The 9,913-nt window shown below is 34.7% G+C and overlaps 1 protein-coding gene and 1 pseudogene across 1 annotated transcript; both read right to left on the bottom strand.

Moving 5' to 3' along the window:
- Window positions 1–426: 426 nt before the first annotated feature.
- On the bottom strand, window positions 427–3,009 carry LOC143581653 (uncharacterized). Its single transcript, XM_077064392.1, has 6 exons — window positions 2,884–3,009; window positions 2,664–2,758; window positions 1,291–1,391; window positions 1,037–1,106; window positions 757–800; window positions 427–669 (listed from the first exon to the last, which is right to left on the bottom strand). The coding sequence occupies exons 1-6, from the start codon at window positions 2,894–2,896 to the stop codon at window positions 567–569; spliced, it is 426 nt and encodes a 141-aa protein (XP_076920507.1). The 5' UTR covers window positions 2,897–3,009; the 3' UTR covers window positions 427–566.
- A 4,543-nt stretch (window positions 3,010–7,552) lies between these two features.
- LOC143581645 (inorganic phosphate transporter 1-4 pseudogene) lies at window positions 7,553–9,340 on the bottom strand (annotated as a pseudogene).
- Window positions 9,341–9,913: the final 573 nt, after the last annotated feature.

The following is a 9,913-nucleotide window of genomic DNA, read 5'->3' as shown; positions in this document are numbered from 1 at the left end:
ATAAGGCTTCCTAAATCAATCTTGTGTGGCTCCATCAGGACAACTACTCGTTCACATTACAATGCCTCACCCTTATGTTCCCAATACACATCCAAACCATAAGGTTGGACTGTACATACTCCAAAATACATATTATCTAGATAAAAAGTGATTTGGTGAAAGCACAAAACCAGTCTCATGGTAAAAGAGTCGTTGACATAGGTCAGAAAAATGTGATACAACATCTCGTCTTGTACATTTACTATTCGCATTCAACGCTCGTAGCAACATGTTGATATAGAAAACAATTAGTTATTTCGAGTCGAGCAACCCCAAAAGTGGGTCATTGGCTCGTTAACAATGCATTTAACACCTCAACGATTCTTGATCATCTGAAACACATGAATGTGCCTTAAATTCATGATAGTCAACAATATATATATATATATATACATCAAGAAACATGAATCTTTATGAGACCAATAATGGCAAATCCCACAATTATACTAGCAGTTTATAAATTTTGTTTAATCTTTAACCTTTTCAATAGCATAACTAGCGCTAAACCTCAGTAAACAAGAATAATTTCAAAACAAATCAGAATCATCTTCATAGTCAAAATCAGGTTCGCTGTATTGCCTGATTCTTCTCACATCCCTCGGTCCAGGTCTACCCTTCTTTGGTTTTCCACTGATCAAACAACAAAATCTCAAACAGATCAACATATTAAAAACTACAAAAAAAAAACGAGTTAATAAAATTAAAGAAAGTGCTTACGGGCCCATCCCAGTTGGAGCTACCATTGCAGCATGTTCTTCAGTCTGTAAATTGCATCAAGTTTTTAAAAAAAAGATAGCAACTTGTAATCATACGAGTATAAGAGACTTTTTAATTACTCGACCAGTTTGACCCGTCATCAATTATAATATAATACAACTTAACAAGCTTTGATAGAAAAAGTTGATGCTTGATATTGCTCCTATAGTCCGAAAAGAAGATTTGTGACAACAAGCAATTGTTACAAATAAATAAATAGTAAAATGATTAAAAAACGCACCGCTGGTGAGGTGACTGAAGACAGTGAAAAGAGCCTATCTTCTGTCTGAAATTTCCTAATCCGCTTGTAGCTGCAATCGTAACATGTAACAGAAATCATGAAATTGCAACATTTGCGTTTTTGCAAACATTCAAGTTAAATTACTTATTTGCCCTTTATCATCGTCTTATCGACAGGCGTTATAAATATTCAACAACAATTTGTCGTTATATGGTAAAATCAAAGAGACGTAAAATAGAAAGTGAAGGATTTACAGTGAAGTGCTCTTAGATGCTGACAGAAACCCTTCATAACCTTTTAATACATTTCCACATTGGCTTGGATCCTGCAAATAAGCCGTCTCCATGTCATAAACCTGCAACGACACTTAAATGCTTAAAGTTTTCACATTACTTTAAAACGTACAACAACTTTAACAATCAAAGCAAAGAATCCATCAATTGTGTCACAGATATTAAGACAAGATATTAACAAGATTGACCTAAAAACCTGATTATGACCTAAAGTTTCAAGATTTATTTAATCACAAATACCCATGTCATGAAATATTGTAACGACAATCTACACAAGTAAAACTTCAAGATTGATAATGCATGACTTGCATATAAGTACTTTGAGCTGTCACTATAAGTAACTAAAATAAACCGATTAATTTGCACTAAAAACGTTACCAAGAGGAGACACCTTACTACTTTTAGACTATATATAAACACTCCTTGTAATTCAAATTTGACATGCTTAATATCACTTTAAGGAAAATAAACGTTGATACTTGAAATTACCGTGCAGGACTTGCTATGGCTTAAAAGTTAAAACCCAATTATGACCTAAAGTTTCAAGATGTATACAATCACAAATACCCATGCCATGAAATATTGTAATGACAATCTACATAAGTAAAACTTCAAGATTTATAACACATGTCTTGCATATGAGTACTTTGAACCGTCACTATAACTTATTAAAATAAACCGATTAATTTACACTAGAATGTTTAGAGGAAACACCTTACTAATTTTGAGACTATAAACAAACACTCATTTTAATTCAAATTCGACTCCGCTTACTGTCGTTTCAAAGAAAGTAAACCTCGATTTGTTACATGAAACCGCGAAGGAACTTGCTATAGCTTAATGTGATTATTATGTGTTACCAAAATGTGTTATGTTACTTACTTCCTAGCACTTAATCATATGGGTATATCAAGAAATGAACCCTGATTCTTTTACTAACACCAAAAACACCTTAGATCACTCCACAACTAGAAATCTGATTAATCAAACACATAACAAGGTGAAATTTTAAAACTTTTGCAAGCCCACCATTGATCCAAACATAATCAAACTGAAATTATTAATCTCTTTTGTCTATAGCCCTAATTGAAACAAAATCTTTAAACTTTCTTCTATAAAAAATTAGGCAAACCACACAACAATTTAAAAGACCAAATGAAGCATGTCTGCGGTCGAGTATAGGGCTTGGGCCCTATACTCGATTGATGGCCCGATTGATGGCTTGGGCCAACAATTTAAAAGACCAAATGACGTAATATCTATGTTTCTATTTAATGAAAAAATAAAAATTGTAACTTGAGATAATAAATGAAGATAACCTTAAAGAAGCAAACCTGTTTTTCGATGGAGCGAAGTTCCTCATGATGTTTGGCTCTTTTGGATAAGAGAGATGCGATCAAGGCTGATGGGTTGGGAGAGTTTTGTTGGCCTGAACATGTTATTCAAATGAAATGAATATTATTATTATTATTAAAAGAGGAATTGGAGAATCAATTGAATGAATATTTTTAATCAGAAAGAAACAGAGAATGAAATGACCGCCGTAAGGAGTACCTTCAGATTCCATGTTTATGTTTTTATGTTTTTTTTACTGTTTGATTTTGGATTTGTGATCTCGTTGAAAAATGAAAACCCTATATTGGTTCTCCGGGAGACACAAAAGGAGGAGTAGTATTCACATGTGAATTGTGATCGCAAAACAGTAAATTGACTAAATTAATTTTTTATTTTATTTATTTTCAACAATCTCTAATGTCAACTGTCTGTAAATAGATATTATATATTCCACATGTGATTATATGTTTTGACTTTCGAATAAGTAAAAAAGGAAATAGTGTACGTCACCATTGGCCGGTAAGAGCCGTCTCATACCGGTCGGTCTTACAATCCGTTTTAAATAAATAAGGTATAGTCGATAATGAGTTAACACGTTAATCACTAGTAAATCAATTGCGTGTCCATTTTATGACATGTATAGCATGTTAGGACTTATTATGTCAAATCAATTAAGCTTTATAGTAAATGATTGTTTTGATGTAGCCCGGCAGGAAAGGTCTTTTGGAATATTGGGTGCGAGGAAGAAGAGAAACAAGTGTAATGCGGGTGGAGGAGGTTCTTTATTTTTATAATACGGATATATTTTTATTTCAAAAAAAGTTAACGAATCTTTTGGAGGGAGTAAATGAGAATATGGGTAATGGGTATTGAAAACTTCTTGCTAGCCTTCACTTAGTGTCATATCAGTGCTACATCACAGTTTACTCCTTTCACTTAATCAAGAAAACCACATGTTAAATCGGACTTCAAATTTTGATGCACCTGTATGTCAGTAGTATTCTGAGTAATTGTTGCTTGTTGCGCATCATCGTTTCAACATAGGTGCAAATCACTTTGTAATTATCTTATAATATCATATTGTGTGATATGAATATATGATACAAACATACATCATCCTTCTTAGGCATCGTGTCTTAAGCCCACCAATAATAAAAGCGAGTGGGTATTTCTAACGCTTTTTATAAGGATTTATTTTTTCATGTTATACGGTCACATGATCGTTGGTTTCAAAAAAGTGAGGGATTTTATTTTAATATTTTGCATGAAGCTGTGTGAAAATATTCTTGTGCGGCTAAAGCTAGCATTATAAAGGGTGGTATTCACCGCCAGCCCACAACCAAATCACCCATTTTTGCAATAAAATGAGGTCCCTACCCCATAATCTAACCAAAAATTATTAGGAACAAAATTAAAAATCACATAATTCAATATATGCAACTTTGAAATTTATAACTCAAAAGAATAACTTATGCAAACCAAATAGACTACTTGTATAATTACTAATTAACACTACTTAAAAAACTTATATAAAGTTTGTTTTCAATTATCTTTTTTCAAAGAGAAATCTGCAATTTGCCTCCCTGAGTTATATCGTTGCAAATTGCAGATTTCTCTTTTTCAAAAGATAAATAGTCTTATCTTTTATATTTTTAATTTAAATTTGTTGAACGTTGATACATGCTTATAATTTTTAATTAAGTTTTGTTAATGTGTTTAGGCCTTAGGGTGGTTGAGCGGTTTAACGAACCTAATTTCAAGTCACTCACACCAGGTTATCTGAATTTTTGAAAATCTAAAGCTGAAATCAAGTTAGATTCTTTAATACTGATGTGAATTCGGTTTGAGTTCAAAAATACTCAAATTAATAAAAGGTATATAGTTAAGTGTAAAAGGCTATTTTTAGTAAAGTTAATACATACAAAACAAATCTATAATATATATAAACGAAAACTCAAAAATCCTAAGTGTCGCGATGTGGTCGCTCCCCACTTTTTTGGAATCACCAGATTTGTTTGATTTTTAAATTGAGGCTTCTCATGCATTTGACCCAAATTGACGGGTATGAGTTTACCAAACCCAAATATTCCTTAAACGGGTTATAACATCTCATTAAAATAATAATTAAATAAACCAAATTATTGATGTGAAAATCCTATAATATAGGATATATTAAAAATTATTATTTGATTTTTTTAAAAAGATATTATTTATATTTAAGACACAATTTTATTGTAAAAAAATAAGCGGGTCTTGGGTCTCACCAAACCAATATAACTTTTAAACCGGGTTATAACACATCTTAGTTATTTGTGAAACTCTTTTATCATCAAACTCTAAGTATATTATAAATTTTCTTACAATAAATAAAATTAAACTCCAAAAAAATATATAAATATTAAAAACGAATAATGTAAAATAGCAATATATATATAAACGAAACCATAAAAACCCTAAGTGTCGCGATGTGGTCGCTCCCGTTTTTTTTTGGAGTCACCAGATTTGCTTGATTTTTAAATAGAGGCTTCTCATGCATTTGACCCGAATTCACGGGTATGATTATCATCAAACCCATATATTTCTTAAACAGGTTATAACATCTCATTAAATTAAAAACCAATCTCACCAAATATTTTAAAGTAGGGATATACTAAAAATTAACATATGATTTATTTAAAAAGTATATGTATTATTTATAATTAAAAAACCATTTAATAGTAAAAAAAAAAAGAAACGAGTCTTAGGTCTTATCAAACTCATATAACTTTTAAACTGGGTTATAACATCTCATGTATTTGTGAAATAATTTATCATCAAACCATAAGTATATTATTAACTTTCATACAATAAAAAAAAATAAAAAATCAAAAAATAAATAAATATTATAAACAAATAATATAAAACACCCCCCGTAATACGGGTGATAAAAACTAGTATGTATATATAATTCATTTTCGGATTCCAAAACGAATAGATAATAAAAAATTTGAATATAACAATCTGAATCTAATACTTTGTGTTGAAAACCTAATCGAAATACCAGATTAGAATAAAGTCTTCGGGTTTTTAAAATCCCATACAAATTTTAAACACGTAATAATATTATTATTATAAAACATATAAACAAAAAGCGACTTCATACAACAAGGGTTTATAAAGCATTTTAACCCATGTGCTATATCGCTAAAGAAAAATACGGGTAAAATTTAACCAAATGGCTTGTAACCCAATGATACAAAGGTGGGTTGTAAAGATGGAGATCTCACAAATGGAAAGGGTTCCCATAGTGAACAAGACTGGTGTAATTAAACAAGTGAAAATCTCCAAAATGTTCACTTGACTTCATGGTTTCAACAAACTACTTCTTTGATCAACTTTTTCCGAAGATGTCCATAAAAAAAACTAGCGACCTGCCTGTATTTAATGGTTGACCCGATGGTTTTGAAAGGCAACCACATACGAACACGTGTACCATTATACCAATACCAGCGATACACTATATATTTTCTTTTTTTGCGAAACCATCATTGGGAGGTCCCATCACTAGTGATGCCACTATTCTTACACAAATGTCACTGTCAGACGACGCTAGTTTAATACTAGCACATGCTAGTTTCTAAAAACCATCGCGCCCGAATACATACATATTGTGTTGCCTAAAGCATTACAAAGATGGAATGTTCTGTCTCTAATGGAAAAAAAAACGCGTCTAGTATTGGTACACGTGACCGTATGTGGTTGGTTTTCAAAACCGTCGGATCAATCATTAAACAAAGACGGGTCGGTGTTTATTCGATGGAAAATATGAGAAAGATTAGTCAAATGGGATATTTGGTTGAAAGAAACCATTAAGTCAAACGGTCATTTTTTGTATTTTGACCCTCAAACAATTGAACAAATTGGAATCCCGCCTTCATTTATGATTCATACCAGTCATATACAATTACTTCTGCTTCGTCTTTCTAGATTCAATTAATCGTCGGGAGATGCAAATTATTACTTTCACTTCGAGTTTTTAATAAGGTTGCAAGTAAGGTGTTCGACTAAATGTCTTCTGACCCTTCGGGTGTTGCTGACCAATGCAAGGGCATTCTTGCAACTGCAAACTACACCTTCTTCATTGTTTGGTTAGCTTTTGCCCCTTTCACCCATTCAATTTGTCTACAAGATTTCTGATTACAAAATGTCAATGGTGTTGATTTTCATAAACAAGTGTTTTTCACTTTCGTGTTGAGTTTCACTATCAAATTTAAGCTAAATCACCGAAGGGGACGTGCCTATTGAAAATTACGCATCATAAATATAGTCTTGTACAAAATACTTACACAACCGTTTTGACCAAAGAATTTAAATTTTGAAAATTACTGGTCGAAACAGCCGTTTGAATATTTTATGCACGGTCATAGGGGGTCAAACTTTGAAAATTATTGGTCTGTTTGGCTAGTGTCTGGACGGCCGTTCTCATCATAAATGGTCAAACTTTCTAAATTTTTGTTTGTCAAAACGTTCATCTGACCTCAATCTGGAAGGTTGTTTGAAACGCTTTGGGATTAGATGTCCGACAATGTGTGTATGCACTAGTGTAATGTTTAGTGTTGTTAACTGGTCATATATGCACAGTTGTATCAAATAGTTTGTTTTTTCACCTTTTGAGTTGCTGCATTTGTTTTTTTGAGTTGCATATGCTTAGTGTTGTTTAGTGTAATGTCACTGTAAGCATATGTATCAAATAGTTTGTATTTTCACCTTTTGAGTTGCTGCATTTGTTTTTTGAGTTGCATATCAAATAGTTTGTAATTTATTGTTATACATATATGGACGGTCGCCTTATTTCTCATGTTTTTAATAAGTGTTTGCCTAGATAGAGATTAAAACTTTAAAACATACAACTTTAATAGCTCATCACAAGTAAACCAAAAACAACTAAACAAGTAGGAATGAGTTTTAAAAGTAAAATGATAACAGGGTTATTATTTAAACACCCAAATGATCGGCTCGTAACGATGCATCGACTAACAGGCCCGACACATACGACTGTAGCTATGGCTGTGCATCTTCGGCTTCACCCGTCATTTCCTCGAGCGACTTCCCTTTCGATTCAGGCACCAAGAAAGTACACAAAGTCCCCAAAAAATTGACCACACCCAACACAATCAATGAATTTTTCACACCAATACCCGCTGGATAACCCGCATCTGTCTTAGCTGGATCTTGATTCTGTGCAAGATACAAGAACCCGAAAGCACCCACCATTGCACCTAGCTTCCCGGATGCTGCTGAGATACCATGACAAGTCGACCGCACCCTAGCCGGGAAGATCTCGGCTGGGACCACGAAAGTTGTCGTGTTAGGCCCGAAATTGGCAAAGAAGAAAGTAAACGAGTACATGACCACAAACTTTATATTGTTTTCGGGTTGGGTCCAGTGGTTGTAAGGGAAAGCTAGAGCGAACATAAATATCGTCATCATCGAGAAACCGATTAGCTGAATCGTGAATCTCCCGATTCTATCAATCAAGAAGACCGTGAACCAGTAACCAGGAACCGTACTGCAAAGAGCGATAAGCGTTTGGGCTCTCGCTATCCTAAAAACTTCTTCGACCGCATTCATTGTTTTCGCAGGCGGGATCCAACCTATAGCAGTGAATATGTCTTTCTGGAAAAGGTTTTGACTGTAGAAAGCGATATCGAGTAGAAACCAAGTACTTGTGGTCCCGAGCAAGTGCAGCCCGTGTCGTGTTAAAAACTCGCGGCTAAAAAGCCCGTAACCCTTTTCGGTACTCTTTTGTTGTTCGAACTCGATTTCCACATTCAAAACTTTAGACATATCAGCCGCCGCCTTGGCGGCATTCTTAGCCACCAGAGCGGTGTAACGTGCGGTTTCCGGCATCTTAGACCTCGAGTAAAAGGTCATAAGAGCCGGGACGGCCCCGGCCATCAAAATAATCCGCCACACGTAATCCGCTTCCGGGATCGTTGACTTCACCGGGTCAACCTCGTACGCTGGAGCTGGGAACTGAGAATTAAACACCGACGACATAATAATTGCGAAAACACCTCCCGCTAAAATCCCAAACCCTTGCATTGCGAAAACCGCAGCAATAAACCCACCACGGGTTTTCTTATTCGAGTACTCGGACATTATCGTGGCGGATAGCGGGTAATCCCCACCAATCCCAAACCCGAGCCAAAACCGAAAGAAACAAAGAGTAGTCATAACCGATTTAGGCGTGCTCCCGAACGACAAACCCGAGGCGATCGAGCAAATACACATCAACATAAGTGTAATACCATAAACTTTCTTCCGTCCAAGTTTATCACCAAGCCACCCGAAAAACAACTGACCGGCTAACGTCCCGACAAGCGCAACCCCGTTAACCATAGCCGAAACATTCGGGGGCAGACTCCCGGGCTTGGGTGCGCCCGGTTTCGTGTAGTAAATGCGACCGAGCATTTTCGTGACTAACGATATGCAAAACAGATCATAGGCGTCTGTAAAGAAACCCATACCGGCAATCACTATTGCCGTGAAGTGATACCATTGGGTTTTGGCGCCATCAAGGGCATTTAAGACTTTTAAATTCCCTGTTGTCGCCATTCTTGGTTCTTCTTGAACCACCTTCTTCGATTTCAAACCCTAATTCCTTTGTTTCTTGAAATTCTGCAATTTAAAACAAATATATCAACATTCATGCATAGTAATGTTATGACTTCAAGATCAGTCAATGCAGTTTTTAGAAGATTTTGTTTTGCAATTCAAAAAGGGGTAGCGACGCAGTGCCACACCACCACAATCTATAATGTCTAACTTGCTAGTTAAGACATTACCAAATATAATAAAACCCTAATTCTTGGGTTGGGCCTTACACTCGGGCCAAATAACAATTGAGCCAACAAAGCTTGGGCGAATTTGTTAGGATGCCGGACTCAAAATAGTCAAAATTTATTAAAAAATTTCATAAACGAGCCGGACCCAAATTTTCTGTCGAAAATGGGTAAATTTACACTAGGTATACAAATTTCGGGCGAAAGCGGATAAATTTACACTATTGCGCAAAAAATCAGGGTCGTGCTCTCGCTAAGCTTCGCCAAGGCAGCGTAGCTTGTTACCATTTTGCCTTCTATTTCAATAACGAGTAATCACTGCTTTTTAAATAGATTTATATAAATCAATAGTATAATATTTGAAATAATTAAAAAATCAATGAATCAAATTAAAGGTTCCCATGCGGAAACAGAGCAAGCGTGTG

Source organism: Bidens hawaiensis, unplaced genomic scaffold, assembly GCF_021521415.1.
Source record: "Bidens hawaiensis isolate Kalapana, Puna unplaced genomic scaffold, B.hawaiensis_p1.1 tig00031130_1, whole genome shotgun sequence".
In the NCBI taxonomy this organism is placed as follows: domain Eukaryota; kingdom Viridiplantae; phylum Streptophyta; class Magnoliopsida; order Asterales; family Asteraceae; genus Bidens; species Bidens hawaiensis.
Note: the sequence above shows the minus strand (reverse complement) of the source record. Positions and strands in the feature narration are given on the sequence as shown.

Bases quoted from the DNA above. Each gene is read 5' to 3' on its own strand.
- LOC143581653 (XM_077064392.1), bottom strand. The intron at 1,392-2,663 runs GTTTGCTTCTTT...GTGTCGTTGCAG, and splicing joins TTCGCTCCATCGAAAAACAG to GTTTATGACATGGAGACGGC. The intron at 670-756 runs GTAAGCACTTTC...TTGTTTGATCAG, and splicing joins GCTCCAACTGGGATGGGCCC to TGGAAAACCAAAGAAGGGTA.